The 16,036-nt window shown below is 36.8% G+C and overlaps 1 protein-coding gene across 6 annotated transcripts; it reads left to right on the forward strand.

Annotated features, from left to right (window-relative positions):
• On the forward strand, positions 10-14,837 carry RMI1 (RecQ mediated genome instability 1). 6 transcript variants are annotated; one of them, XM_018052421.1, is made up of 5 exons: positions 17-103; positions 5,378-5,438; positions 12,001-12,096; positions 12,603-12,657; positions 12,748-14,830. In XM_018052421.1, the coding sequence occupies exon 5, from the start codon at positions 12,784-12,786 to the stop codon at positions 14,656-14,658; it is 1,875 nt and encodes a 624-aa protein (XP_017907910.1). In that variant the 5' UTR covers positions 17-103; positions 5,378-5,438; positions 12,001-12,096; positions 12,603-12,657; positions 12,748-12,783; the 3' UTR covers positions 14,659-14,830. The 6 variants fall into 6 exon arrangements, with proteins under 6 accessions (XP_013821609.1, XP_017907910.1, XP_017907908.1 ...); XM_013966155.2 differs by lacking the exon at positions 12,603-12,657 and having other exon boundaries at positions 10-211; positions 12,748-14,837; XM_018052419.1 differs by lacking the exon at positions 12,603-12,657.

Consider the following 16,036-nt stretch of genomic DNA (forward strand, 5'->3'; position numbering starts at 1 on the left):
GGAAGCAGCGAAAAAGGATTAGGGCGCGCGCTGTGGCGGTTCCTACTCTCACGGTCGCGTGCCCGGGAACTGCTGTTGCGCGAGGGGAAGGCGGGACGCCCAGGTCGGTGTAGGGCCAGACGAATGCCCCCGTTTTCACAGCCCACATTCGCGTTTTCTTCCCTCCCCGGTACTCCCCTCCCGCCCAGGCTGCAGGGCGAGCTGCGCGTTGGTAAGTGCAGCCAGCTTGCCGGCCCGGCCCACGCCTCGCTAACCCGCTGTCTGTAACGGGCCGCAGCGCCCTTCAGGCGTGGCCCGGGCAGGGGGCACAGCCGGCAGGTTGCGGTCCGCGGTCGGCTGGAGGCTCGGGCGGGATTCCGAGAAACGCTGGCAGTCCCGCCGGGCTCTGGCTGTCGAGCCTTGGAGTCCTGCACTATTCGCCCCCTTTGCTTCCGGCCGGGAGCCTGCGCTCCCAGGGTCTTTACCCGGCTCTGCGTTTCTGATGAAACTTTTTTTTCCTTTCTTTTATTTATTAATGGGGCCTGTGATAAGAGTATTTTATAGTGTCGTTGCTGTAGTTACGTGTGAAAAATTTCTGAAAGTGCTGCTTTCATCTCCTACAATGAATGCAAATCGCAAAATGAGTTGTAGACATCCGCTTTCCGTTCACTTACCTTAAATCACCCACGGTGTGTCGGCAGTGACTTAGACTTAACCTCTCGCCCTCATATAGATATGTTATCGTCCTAGAGTGTTCAGGTTATGCTTAGTTTGTGTTCGGCTACTTCTAAGGCCTTTGTGTCAGGCTTTGATGATTTTTTTGTTGTTAAGGCCCGTAGGTCCAGAATCGGTGACAAACCTCGGAAATTACCAGTAGCAGTACCCAGTCTCCGCATCCCGACTCAACCCTCCAGCTCTCACCCACAACCCCAAACTTGTGTTGAAAAGTGAAAATGTTATAAGTTACACATGAAGCTAAATCTACCGTTAGAATACACATTTTTGGGGGTAGTGATGAATTTGTGCTGATTCATTCCATTGTAATTTGATTTCCCTCTTGAATACTTTGCAAATTAGATGTAACCAGCATCTTTAAAAAGTGTCTCTGATTTTGACCATCTATTTTACTTGCTTAATTAGGAAGAAAACTCTTTCTAGGGGAAACTGAGGACTTCATGAAGCACCAAATATTTACTGGCGGGAGTGGTAGTTAAGTACTGTTGGAGCATAGTGTCTGGGATTGTGGGGTTTATAAAAGGCTCTTTGAGTAATTTGATGGCCCCCATCGTGAAAAATATTATAGTCTTGTTGGGAAGTAAAACTCAATGTGCGTTTGGTTTTATGATACATAGTTCACATTTTTATTTAATGTTCAAGAAAAGTTGATTGAGTGTATGAAGGGGCTGGGGATGTTTGGATTATAGAGATTTAATCTACCAGTCAGAATTTGCGACATTTAATTGAATCTGTCTTTCAAAACCAGGGACACTTCACTAACACAAATAGGCACATATAGGATAATGTACTAAGGGTTCTTTCAAACTAGTATTTAGGTTGAAACCATCATATTCTGCCTTGATAAACAGTGATGACTGGTGAGCAGGAACGCAAAGTAAGCAGCTCTAAGAACTTCCCAGTTTCACTGTCTTCTGACTGGACCCTCAAAACTGAAAGCTCTTATTCCCTTTTTCTAGATTTTTTTTTCTTTTTCTAATTGTTTTCTTCCTTTACCTTTTAAAATTTGCTGTTTAGATTTACTTTTTAAATAACAAGAAAGTCTGTTTTTTCCATCGTCTTTTCAAACAATTTTATACCTGCTTCATTCAGAGACTTGCCAGTTTGAGGAAGGTCTGTCTTTTCGCCAACCTTTCTTTCATCCTGTGTTGTTTTCAGCCAAGCTGTGTTATATCTGCTTATTCAAGGACTTACCAACTTGATTGACATATTCTGGCTCTTGTGTAATTAATTGTGTGATTATTTGGACTCCTGATGATTTTAAGGCTGGTATTACTTAGCTGTGGAATTTACCTAAGATAAACTAATCTAATTGAGATTGTACTCTAGTCAGCTGGATGATTATTTAAAATTTTGTAACTATTATTTTTTTAGTTTGTGCCAGACTTTGTGCTGGCTGTTTAATGCTTATTACAGTCCTGTGCGTAAATTGTGGATAAGACAAAGAGAAGTTAAGGAACAAGTCTAAGGTCACAAAGCAGAGATGGGAATCAGACTCCTATACCTGTTTTCTGTCTTTCTCTTGTATTAGGTTATGGAGGATCCGCAAGCAGCTCCACTAATTACTTCTTTCTGATTTCAGCCATTAAATAAAAATTTCCCCATAATTTTCAGAAAGTGTCTTCTCAGAATTCTTGGGTTACCTTTAGTGTTATCCCCAAGAGTTGAAAGCAGATTTATGTGTATTTTTTAAAGTGACGGCAGTGGAAACATGAACCGGTTATAACTTAAATATTTGTTAGTGCTTTTAAGTCTTAACTATTGATTGAATGCCACATACCATGTCTAAAAGGATGATACTTCTGCCTCTTCTTCTATTTGTTAAAAAATTGGAATATGTGAGGCTGACTGAAAATTAACTTACAGATGCTGCTGCTGCTGCTGCTGCTAAGTCGCTTCAGTCGTGTCCAACTCTGCGACCCCACAGATGGCAGCCCACCAGGTTCCTCTGTCCCTGGGATTCTCCAGTTGTGTAAATCTTAGTAGTGATGACTGATATTATAGAATTTTCCTACTCTGTTCTTTTCTGATTGGTTCCTGCAGTCAAGATCTAGAATGTAGATTGCTGTGTTAGCCAAGTTAAGCAGGAGCAAGATGTAACTCAATTTTTTAAAAAACAATGTTTTCATGATTATAAAAGTAGTGGAGATTAATGTAGTTTTACATATGGTCTTTTTTCCTAGCCAAATAAAATAATTTTCATGTAATTAAATAGTCTTAAAAATATTTCTTTAAAAAACTATTTCCTGGATCCAGTGTGATTATGTATTTATTTATTTTACTGTTGTTGAACGTTTAGTTTGTTTTTTTCCACACTGTAAAAGCTTCATGATAAACACTCTGGCACATAAATCTTTGTCCTTATTTCTGATTGTTTTCTTAGGATTAAGTTTTGAAAATAAAAGAGGTAGACCATATGGTGTGAACATTTCTTACTGTACAATTTCAACAACGTATACTTTTTTAATATTCTTTTCATGGACAGTGATGTTCTTGAGGATCAAGGGCTGGGAAGTTGTGGTGCTCTAGCTTGACACCTGGAGAAGGCAATGGCAACCCATCCAGTACTCTTGCCTGGAAAATCCCATGGACAGAGGAGCCTGGTAGGCTGCAGTCCATGGGGTGGCAAGAGCCGGAGACAACTGAGCGACTTCACTTTCGTACATTGTAAAAGGAAATGGCAACCCACTCCAGTGTTCTTGCCTGGAGAATCCCAGGGACAGGGGGAGCCTGGTGGGCTGCCGTCTGTGGGGTTGCACAGAGTCGGACACGACTGAAGCAACTTAGCAGCAGCAGCAGCTGCAGCTGATACCTCCCCTCTGAGTTGCTTACCTGCAGTGACCATGGTTACTCAGTTTCTCAAGAAAAGGAGGAACAAAAACCTTAGAAATTCTCTTGAAGGAATAGATGCAAGTAATACAATTTACTAAATTATTAAGGAGCTCAGTTATTGAAACCCAGTCTAAACTTTATAATTTCACGTGATAATACTTTTTCCATTTAGCTATTTAATAAGCTTTTAATAATTTAATAAGCTTTTCTTTTTTACCTGTAGGAAAAAAAAATTTTATGTTAGAAACATCTTTTTATAAAATTGTTTTAACATGCATTTGTAGGCACTAAATTATGTTGTATATCAATATGCCCTCCACCTTTCTTTGCTGTTAAATGAAGAATTCTATGCATATTCTATGCAAATGTGCATTTAGTTACAGTAACATTATTATAAAGTTATAGTACATCTCTGGAAGTGGAGATCCAAATCCGAAGGGTACTATTTTAAGAAAATTATTAGTTAGGAATTTGTCCAGACTACTGTCTGAAAAGATTTTTGTCACTTGCTGTGTTCAACAACACAAACAAGGAAATGCATGTTTGAAATAAGTACAAAATTAAAAAAATAATACATAAGTTTTAAAATATCAGTTTGTGATATTTAAAAAAATTTAAAACTACTTTATGTGGTACTTTAGTAGAGTTATAGCAAAAGGAAAAGTAATACTTAGTGATAACACTGTTACAAAGATAGATGCAGTAGGTGATGTGTTTCTTTCATTTGACTTTGTAAATAATTTAGAATGTACTGAGTGAGATTGTCATTTATATGAGATCAGAGAAAAGTCTTGATTGTTAATACTGTAGTGTTGTTATAAACTAGCCATTTATGAATGTGTTTTGTATGCAAGTGGGTATATGTAAATAAGAGACTGACTTGACTTTCTCTTTTCACTTAAGTCAAACAGTATCTAGAAAAAGGTATAGGAATGGAGATTAGCAGACTCTAGTTCAGAACCTGCTACTGTGTATGATCTTTATGCCTGTTTCATTCTCACCCAAATAGAAGACAGTACCTACCCTTTCTATCATAAATGACTATTTTGAGGTTTAGGTAATATTATAGATGTAAAATAATATATTTTGAAAAAGTTTAAAATCTTACAAATAAGAGGTTTTAATTTTTACTCACCCTTTTCTTGAGTTCTCTGTTTATCATCTATATTGCTGCTATAAAGAATTGACACCACTGAAATTCATTTCTTTCATTTCATTTTCTATCCAGCCTTGACCTTTTAAATTCACAATCAGTCTTCCTTTTTTATTGGTTTCTTCCTCCTCCTAGAAGTATTAACAGTATTAACTCCTACTGTTTAACAGGTTCAGGTAGAAAATGTCATTTGTGTTAAGTGTCTGCATGTAATAACTTAGGGGTGTATATGGGTATATACTATACTGTACATCCTGAGTAATTCATAGTACAAAACATTCTGCAAACAACTTAATTGATGCGGCATTTATACTTGCTAATTCATTTAAATAATTCTAACTACTGAAAGTACACTTTGTCTTGATTTCAGTTTACTTAATGACTATCATCTCATTACAACACCCCTGCCAATTATGCTAGGCCCATTTGCCAGTGTTGTGGTGGTTAAATTTTAGTGAAGAAAATAAAGTAACTTAGTGAATGAATATACCTGAGAGCCTTGGATGTAGCTTAATTTTTGAGGTTAATAATGTCAACAGATAAAAATAGATCTATACAGTACAGATCTGTGTCTTGAAGATAAGATGTCACTCAACTATGGCCTCATAAAATCATGCTTGGAGATTTTAACATGTCTTATTTTAATTAATTTCATATGTTGATGGTATTTTGTTCTAGGTTCATCTTTTAAGCATACAGCTGAACTTGGTTTATTCAATTTGAGAGTATCTTTTAAGAGGTGAGTTAATCTATGTTCATTATGATTGCTGATATATTTAGACTTATTTTTACCATCTTGTTTATTTCTGTTTATCAGTTCAGTTCAGTTGCTCAGTTGTGTCCAACTCTTTGCAACTCCATGGACTGCAGCACACCAGGCCTCCATGTCCATCACCAGCTCCTGGAGCTTACTCAGACTCATGTCCATTGAGTTGGTGATGCCATCCAACCATCTCATCCTCTGTCAACCCCTTCTCCTGCCTTCAATCTTTCTAGCATCAGAGTCTTTTCAGATGAGTCAGTTCTTTGTAGCAGGTGTCCAAAGTATTGGAGTTTCAGCTTCAGCATCAGTCCTTCCAATGAATATTCAGGACTGATTTCCTTTAGGATGGACTTGTTGGATCTCCTTGCAGTCCAAGGGACTCTCAAGAGTCTTCTCCAACACCACAGTTCAAAAGCATCAATTCTCTGGTGCTCAACTTTCTTTATAGTCCAACTCTCACATCCATACATCAGTACTGGAAAAACCATAGCTTTGACTAGACAGACCTTTGTTGGCAAAGTAATGTCTCTGCTTTTTAATATGCTGTCTAGGTTGGTGATAGCTTTTCTTCCAAGGAGCAAGCATCTTTTAATTTCATGGCTGCAATCACCATCTGCAGTGATTTTGGAGCCCCCAGAAATAAAGTCTGTCACTGTTTTCACTGTTTCCCCATCTGTTTGCCATGATGTGATGGGATGAGATTCCATGATCTTAGTTTTCTGAATGTTGAGTTTTAAGCCCGCTCTTTCACTTTCATCAAGAGGCTCTAATTCTTCTTCGCTTTCTGCCATAAGGGTGGTGTCATCTGCATATCTGAGGTTATTGATATTTCTCCCGGCAGTCTTGATTCCAGCATGTGCTTCTTCCAGTCCAGCGTTTCTCATGATGTACTCTGTATATAAGTTAAACAAGCATGATGACAATATATAGCCCTAACGTACTCCTTTCCCAGTTTGGAACCAGTCTTGTTCCATGTGCAGTTGTAACTGTTGCTTCTTGACCTGCATACAGATTTCTCAGGAGGCAGATCAGTTGGTCTGCTATTCCCATCTCTTGAAGAATTTTCCATAGTTTTGTTGTGATCCACACAGTCAAAGACCTTGGCATAGTCAATAAAGCAGAAGTAGATGCTTTTCTGGAACTCCCTTGCTGTTTTGATGATCCAACAGATGTTGGCAATTTGATCTCTGGTTCCTCTGCCTTTTCTAAATCCAGCTTGAACATCTGGAATCTCACGGTTCACGTACTGTTGAAGCCTGGCTTGGAGAATTTTGAGCATTACTTTGCTAGCATTGAGATGAGTGCAGTTGTGCGGTAGTTTGAGCATTCTTTTACATTGCCTTTCTTTGGGATTGGAGTGAAAACTGATCTTTTCCAGTCTTGTGGCCACTGCTGAGTTTTCTAAATTTTCTGGCACATTGAGTGCAGCACTTTCACAGCCCCATTCCCTTTGTACCTTCTTTTGGATTGTTTTCTTTATTCTGTGTTTTTCTCAGCAGATTTGAAAATCAGTTGTTATATTTCTATCATTTTGGTGTTTGTCTTCAGTATTTTTATTAAGGATATAATTTACTTTCAGTGAAATTTATGTTCTTTTTGATGCATAGTTCCGTGAGCTTTGACAAACATTAGTCACATGACCATTGCTGTCACATGTTACTGTGGTGCTGCCTTTTCCATTGTTGTTCAGTTGCTAAGTTGTATCTGATTCTTTGCAACCCCATGGACTGCAGCATGCAAGGCCTTCCTGTCCTCTACTGTCTCCTGGAGTTTGCTCAAGTTCATGTCTGTGAAGTTGATGATACCTTTTCTATAATGCCCTGTAACTGGAATTATACAGTCTTTGTCTAACTTTTACCTAGCATGCTGCATTTGCTATTTGTTTCAGTCTATTTGGGCTACTGTGAAAAAATATCATAAACTGGGTGGTTCATAAATGACAGAAATTTATTTGAAAACTGAAAAGTCCATTGTCAAGGTGATGGCAGATTTTGTGGGTGTCTGATAGGGACATGTTTCCTGGTTCTTGGATGACAGTCTCTTTATAGTAACCTCTTGTGGCAAAAGGGACAGGTAGCTGTGTGGAAGCATCTCTGTTGTTTATTTCTTTTGTTATTGGGTTGTAAGTTCTTTTTTTTAAATTAATATCTTTTCAGAATTCTGAGTTTATTTTGGTCACACTGTGTGGCATGCAGGATCTTAGTACCCAACCACAGATCTAAGCCCCGTTCAGTGGAAGTGGGGAGTCTGAACCACTGGGCCATCAGGGAATTTCCATGAGGGCTTCATTCTCATAATCTAAGCACTTCACAGAGGCCCCACCTCCCAATACCATCACACTGGGTATTAGGATTTCAACATATGAATTTTCTGAGGGAGAGTATATGTGGCAGTATTCATCTTTGTTATTGCATCTGTTAGTAGTGTATTCTTTTTTAACACTGAATAATATTTCATTGTAATAATGTACTATAATTTGTCCTTTCATGAAGGACATGTGGGTTGTTTCTGATTTTTGGTGATTATGAAACAAGCTGCTGTAAATGTTCACATACAGATTTTTAATGAGTGTAAGTTTTCATTTCTCTTCAGTAAATACCTATGAATGCTGGGTTGCATGGTGAGTGTATATTTAACTTTGTAAGAAAATGCTAAACTGTTTTTTAAAGTGATGTGCTATTTTGCTTTCCAATCAGCAATGTATAAGAATTCCAGTACTTGGAATTATCAGCTTTTTTTAAAATTTTAGCTATGATTTTAATTTTACATTTCCCTAATATCTTGTCATTTTGCATATCTTTTGGTGAAATGTCTATTCAGTTCTTTTGCTCCTTTTAAAATTAGTTTGAATTTTTTAAAAGATTTTTTTCTTTTTTTGGTGTGGACAATTTTTAATTCAGATTTTTTGAATTTGTTGCATATTGCTTTTATGTTTTGTTTTTTCAGCTGTGAGTCATGTGAGATCTTAGCTCCCCCACCGGGGGTCAAAGCCACACCCTCTGCATTGGAAGGTGAAGTATTAACCACTGGACTGCAAGGGAAGTCCCCCTATTGAATTTTAAAATTCTTTTTGTAGTCTAAATATGTCTTTTGTCAGTTATGTATTTCTCCCAGTCTGTGGCTTGTCTTTTGTGTTTGTTTGGCTTGTCTTTGTACTTTTAGCAGTGTCTTTCATAGAGCAGAATTTTAAAATTTTGGTGAAGCTCAGTTTATTAGTTTCTTTCTTTTATGAATTATGTATGTTTCTAGTGTTGTATCTGAGGAAACTTTTAAGAAACTAAGATCACAAAGATTATTCTCCTAAGTTTCATTCCCCTTAAAAAAATGAAATATAATTGACATACAGCATTTTCATTTCAGTTGTACAATATAATGATTTGTATTATTGCAGAAAGTGAAGTTGCTCAGTCATGTCTGACACTTTGCAACCCCATGGACTGTAGCCCACGAGGCTCCTCCATCCGTGGGATTTTCCAGGCAGGAGTACTGGAGTGAGTTGCCATTTCCTTCTCCAGGTGATCTTCCCGACCCAGGAATCGACCCTGGGTCTCCCTCATTGCAGGCAGACTCTTTACCAGCTGAGCCACTAGGGAATCCCTGTTATTGCAGAACTCACCACAATTAAGCCCAGCTGATATCCATCACACTTAGTTACAAAATTTTATAGTTCTTATGATGAGAACTGTTAAGATCTACTCTCTTAGCAACTTTTAAATATGCAATATAGTATTTTAACTACAGTGACCATACTATACATTGCGTTTCTATGACTTAACTGATTTTATAGCTGGAAGTTTGTGCCTTGTGACCCCTTTCATCTGTTTCGCCCACCCCTGACCTGGCAGCTGTCAACCTGTTCTCTGTTATATATGAGGTTTTTTTTTCTCCTACCTTTTTTAGTTTTCACATTTATATCTGTGGCTCACTTGGAGTTAATTTTTGTATATGTATGATGTACTGGTAGTGGTTCATGTTTTTGTGTATGGAGATATCCCTACCTCTCTGAGGATATTAATAATAGTTTTTTTTGAAGTTTTTTGTATTCTTTCATAGTTACTTTATTCTAATTTTTTAAACATTTAAGATTCTTCATTTAAAAACAAACTTCTTCAGGTATAAATTCTCCTCTTGGTTGTGTGTGCTGATGTGGTTCATGGTGGTAATTTTCCTCAAATGTAGTTTTGGCTTGAGAGCTCATGTTGGATAGAGGTTTTTCCCATGTGTGTTCTTCCCTTTGGTGTGTTTTTGGAGTTGCTTCGACCTGCCCTCTGACTGTCATGGGTCTAGATCAGCTGTGTCCCTAGAGATCTGGGTATTTACTTAAGTGAATAGCCTGGTTCTGGACCATGCTGTATTCTATACAAGTTGTATACTCTATATATCTATTCTTAGATTATCTCTGTTCTCTCCATAGGCCATAGGTAGGTGCTGAGTAGAACATTTTTTGGCACAATTCTAGCAAGTAGTCTGTTGTGCCCTATAATTGGCATACTGGGGCCTTAGAGCCTTGGAGCTTTAGCCTGCAAGTCCCCTTTTCCTAGTGGCTTTAGTGCCCACTTAAAACTCTAAAGTGAAAGTTTCTCAGTCGTGTCCAACTCTCTGTAACCCCGTGTACTGTACAGTCCATTGAATTCTCCAGGCTAAAATACTAGAGTGGGTAGCTCTTCCCTTTTCCAGGGGATCTTCTGAACCCAGGGATCAAACCCAAGTTTACTGCATTGCAGGTGGATTCTTTACTAGCTGAGCCACCAGGGAAGCCCAAGAATACTGGAGTGGGTAGCCTATCCCTTCTTCAGGGCATCTTCCTGAGTTCCTGGCCCACAAGATTTTACTCTTTGTTATTGAGTGTAGCTATGTATTTAAAGTTTTAACTTGTTTCTTGTATATCCTTCTAGATAGACATCCTGTATGTACAAAGTCAAGAAGAATATGCTTATTGTCCTTTCTCTTGTACACAAAAGTTAGCATACTGTGTTTTGTTTTTCTTAGCAGCAAGTTAGAGAATATTTCCATTTGATAAATCAGAGGGCTCGTGTAGAGATTGTTGGTTTGTTTGTTAAAGAGACATGCTGATTTGACTCTACATGGTTTATTTTTATCAGAATGGGCATGGACCTCTCCTACCTCTACCTATTTTCACATTGTTTTTCATATGTGATTTAAAATGTATCTGTACTCTTAATTATTTTCTTCAAAGTAAAGATTCATCAGTTTGGTGTTAATTCTGCCTCCTAAAATGTTATTCTTGTATTTCTCATAATAACCGTAACTCTTCCTTTAAATTTTAACCGTTTGTTGAATTAGTAATCTGACTACTTATTTAGGGTCACAGAGCTTGTAAATAAATTTGGCACCAGACTTGTACACTGAACCTCTGGATTATATATTAGTCTCCTTTTTTTATTTCATTTTTTTTAACACAATAAAGGGTTTTTACTTTTAAATGACTATCTGTATATCAAATAATAACATGTTAACAAATTCTTGAATTCTGTCATCTAGTAATTTTGATTAAAAAATGCTAAAAGTAGCCCAAACAATTTTACTAGCATTCATTGTATTTTTAGCCAGAAAAGACTGTTTTAAGTCTAGATGCTGCTTAGTACAGGTTACAAATAACTACTTACTATTTTTTTCATAGATAAAGCCCCTGACCTTCAGAAAGCTTTAGGGGAAAAAAATTAATCCCCCTTTTTAAGTTAAAAATTAAAAAAATATATACCTACAAAAAAAGTCAGTGTGTGTGTATATGTGTAGACACATATTTGTCACTTGAGCTAAAAGATGTAGGAAACCAGACAATATATGCCTATTAAATTTCTAAGAGGTGGCAAGGTTAAAAAAAGAAACATTTGGATAAGCTCTAAGTTTTTACAAGGAAGCTAGATTTACTATTTTCTAAAAATGAGAGGACCTACTATATAATATACAGAAATAATTTAATGCCTTTTCACAAGAATATATCTTGAACTAGTCCATGGGACAGGACTTCTTCCCTGGTCCACTGATGTGGTAGTTTTATGGATCTGCCAGAGTTGCAGACAAAGGCCGAGAGGTTATCTAGGACTTCATCCCTGTTTTGCCAGAAGTAAACCTGAAGGATAGTCATCCCTGGGTCTCCTTTTCCACCTCACTGCTGCGGCTGCCATGGCATCCAGAGCTCTGGCTTCTTTGACTTTGAGCCCTTCTCCCTCTGTAGGTGGTCAGTTTCAATTTCAGCTGCTTTGGCCTGGTTTCGCCTTAGGTTGCTTGTGAACCTCCGACATCATCTCCTATCCTTTAATTTTCACAGTAGTCCTCTGAAGTAAGTATGTAGGCAAGGAAGCAAGCTAAGGTAGAGTGTCTAAGTTTCTTATGGTCACTTGCTTTTGTTTATTTCATTCCAAACCTCATGTTTTTATTGTGTACTACCTCCACTCTACCCTGATTGATAATAGGAACCTTCAAAACCATACTGTCAAACTCTTGCACTTAAGAAAATAGTCCAGTGATTGTTTCTGTGGCTTCATTTTATAACCCTTACTGTTTTTTGTCTTAGCTCTCAGGCCATTTCTGAGCAACAGAGGTTACAAGTACTCCACTGAACAACCAGTTCTAAATCCTGTCATCAAATCCTGTGCTCCTGTTCCAAATGGTAAGTTTTCTTATGGGCATATTAAAACTTTTATAAATTCAGTCTTACTCTGTTGAAGGAAAAAATTTAATTTATGAGAAAAGCTTAGTCTTTTTAGTGTTTTGCTACTTTTTTTTTATCATACTGAGAAAATCAGAAGTATATTTACATGATACGACTGTTCAGAATCATTTAGATAAATAAGATGCTTTACATCAGCTAAGAATCTGTTAGTTGTTATAATTTTACCTGATTATTATATTAATAACTACTAACATTGTATGTATTGCGTAGGTCTAACATTGTGCTTTACAAATGTTAATCATGTAATCCTCACAACAACCCCATTAGGTAGGAGGTGGTATTGACATTTTATAGATGAAAAACCTAGGTTAGAAGAAGTTAATAAATTTATGCTAGGCTGTAGAGCTTATAATTTGACAGAGCTAGCCTTCAAACCTTTATATATCTGTCTCACATTTTTTACTTTTCTCATTATACCATCTGATTACCTGTGGCATTTGAAGTTTTGCTATGTAGAAAGTCAAAGAATTACAGACATGATGGAGAGAAAGTCTAAAGGTTTGGCTACTCTTGTTTGTGCATTGTAGAGAATTATAAAAACTCTATTTAGATATACTGAATTACCATAATGTTTTTGTTTGTTTTCAGGTAATAGATGCCTAATATTACCTTTACGTGAAAGAAATGAGTGTAACTAGTATTGCATTAAGAGTTGAAACCTGGCTTTCAGCTACATGGCATGTTAAAGTGCCTTTAACGTGGCTAGAAGCTTGTATTAACTGGATCCAAGAAGAAAATGATAATGTTAATTTGAGTCAGGCACAAATGAATAAACAAGTGTTTGAGCAGTGGCTCCTTACTGATCTGAGAGATTTGGAGCATCGTCTTTTACCTAGTGGCATTTTAGAAACTCCAAAAGGAGAACTGAACGGATTTTTTGCTCTGCAGATTAATTCATTGGTTGATGTAAGTCAGCCTGCATATGCCCAGATACAAAAGTTGAGAGGAAAGAATACAACCAATGACCTAATTACAGCTGAAACACAAGTAACCCCAAAACCTTGGGAAGCAAAGCCTTCACGAATGTTGATGCTACAGCTAACTGATGGAATTGTACAGATACAAGGAATGGAATATCAGTCTATTCCAGCTCTGCATAGTGATCTTCCTCCAGGTACAAAAATTTTGATTTATGGAAATATTTCCTTCCGTCTTGGTGTTCTCTTGTTGAAACCAGAAAATGTGAAAGTGTTGGGAGGAGAAGTCGATGCTCTTTTAGAGGAATATGCCCAAGAAAAAGTTCTTGCAAGATTAATTGGGGAACCTGATCCTATAGTTTCAGTCATACCAAATAATTCTAACCAAAGCATCCCCAGAATTACGGATGTTCTAGATCCTGCATTGGGGCCTTCTGATGAAGAACTCTTGGCAAGTCTTGAGGAAAATGATGAGCTTGCAGCAAGTAATAATACCCGTTTGGAAAGAGGTTGTTTCATAGGTAATTCCTCAAATAGTGTTCCCATCAGACAGTCAGATTTTGAACCAGAACTTGTTATTTCTCCAAGGCCAAAGCAGAAACCACGAAACCAATCTATGCTTTTTACTGATGAGGAATTAGATGACTTTTCATTGGAGGAGGCCTTGCTTTTAGAAGAAGCTGTCCAGAAAGAAGAAATGGAGACCAAAGAATTACAACTATTGACTTTGAACAGAGCTACAGATGAAAGTATAGAGAAGTTTTCACATAGATCTAATACTCTAAATAGTTTTTCTTTTATTTGCAAAAATGGAAACAATAATTGGAGTGAAAAAAATTTATCTGAGCAAATGACTAGTGAAGACAAATCTCTTAGTTGTCCATCTACTAGAGACCAAAACAGTAGTAGTCTTTCAGTTAATCATAATGTACCCCTACCCCATGATTTTACAAATAAAGGTAAGAGCTCAGAGACACATAAAATAAAACAAATTAGCAGTTCAGATGGACATTCCTTAAATAATAAAATGTTCAATGGAGAGCTGGTCAGTAATATACCAAAAAGGAGTTCAGATGTTCCTAATGAAAATGAGCACCATTTACAGACTTGTTCTTTACAATTGTCAGAGAATAGCACTGGACGTTCTATCACCATGGATTTGTATTCTCCACCCTTTATCTATTTGTCTGTTCTAATGGCCAGCAAACCAAAGGAGGTTACAACAGTGAAAGTCAAAGCATTTATTGTAACCTTAACTGGAAATCTCTCAAGTTCTGGTGGCATTTGGAGTGTAAGAGCAAAAATTTCTGATGGTACTGCATATCTAGATGTAGACTTTGTAGATGAAATACTTACTAGTCTGATAGGGTTTTCAGTATCAGAAATGAAACAGTTGAAAAAGGATCCTTGTAAATACCAAAAGTTCCTGGAAGGTTTGCAGAAATGTCAGAGAGATCTAATAGATTTGTGCTGTCTGATGACTATTTCATTTAATCCCTCCTTGTCTAAGGCAATGGTACTGGCATTACAAGATGTTAATATGGACCACCTTGAGAACCTAAAGAGGAGATTAAAGAAATAATTTGCTGAAATAGTATTAAGAAACAATTCAAATAAGCAAGGAAATATTTAGAATTAAATTTGTCCTTTTACTTTCACAACTTTTTGAAAAGGAAGTTTCATAATTGATTTCAGTTTAATTTTAAAATGCTTGATCATGATTGTGTGTTTAAGTTTTTTTAATAAACTTTTTTATAGTAAGTGTTTGCTGAATGAATTTGATGACCCACTGTTGTTGAGAGATTTTGTTTTCCACTTGTTATTTCACATAAGGTGACCGGTAAAGTATTGTATTGGTGTTTACTGATGAGTCATACTGTTGACAGAAGGTTAACAATTATAAGTAGGTAGTTGAGTACTTCTAATTTGTACCCCAAAAGATTTGTATGTGGTATTTTTCTTAGGAAAAATGTAAATCCATTGGAACAGAATGTTAGACTTTCAGATATTAATTTTGGTGGTTTTTATTTTGCTGATTGTAAATATTTTGTCTAGTATATTTAAGGCAATTATTATCTTAACTAGATACCATTTCAAAGATTATATTGAATAGTTAAAAGCTTGATTTTCAAGGATAATCTATTAGAAGATCCAGTTAACTTTTGGGGAGATTAAAATAAGATGTATATCTATGTCTTTAGTTGTTATCTCCTTTCTGAATTATTTTTACATGTAAGTCTTCCTTTAGTTTTGTTGGAAGTGCTGATTTCTTTTTCAAGGGAGGCTGTTTCCCACTTTCCCATATTGCTCTTAAAAAGTCACATTTGAGAGGTTAAGTTATTTTTATTATTCTTTTTTTAAAATGTAAATTAAAGTATTTTGAATTTTAAAACATTAAAATGAACACATGGCATTTTAAAAGTAATGTAATAGGAAATATCTGGAAGGAAGATAAATACATATATAAAAATATGATTGGATATAGCAGAAAAATATTCTAAAAATCTTTTGTCATTATTGGTTGAAGGATGATTATCAGAGTTAAAGGCACAATCCAGATTTTGCTGCTATATCCTCTGATAATAACCACTTATATGTCCTTGCATAGCTTATTTACTACAAGAGGTCTAAATGGATGGCATTATCTTTCATTATCTTTCTTCTAAGTGTTCTCCTGTACTCTGTCTCTGCGAGTAGTGCTTGAAAGCTGTTATTAAATTTTATTTTCTCTTCATATTCAGTTACTGAAGACTGGGTATAGTACTTAATGGTCTTCTCAGGTGACGCTAGTGGTTAAAGAGCCCACCTGCCAATGCAGGAGACATAAAAGGTGTCGGTTTGATCCCTGGGTCAGGAAGATCTCCTGGAGGAGGGTATGGCAACCCACTCCAGTATTCTTGCTGGAGAATCCCATGAACAAAGGAGCCTGGTCCACATGGTTGCTAAGAGTCAAAGTTGCA

This window comes from Capra hircus, chromosome 8 (assembly GCF_001704415.2).
Source record: "Capra hircus breed San Clemente chromosome 8, ASM170441v1, whole genome shotgun sequence".
In the NCBI taxonomy this organism is placed as follows: Eukaryota; Metazoa; Chordata; class Mammalia; order Artiodactyla; family Bovidae; genus Capra; species Capra hircus.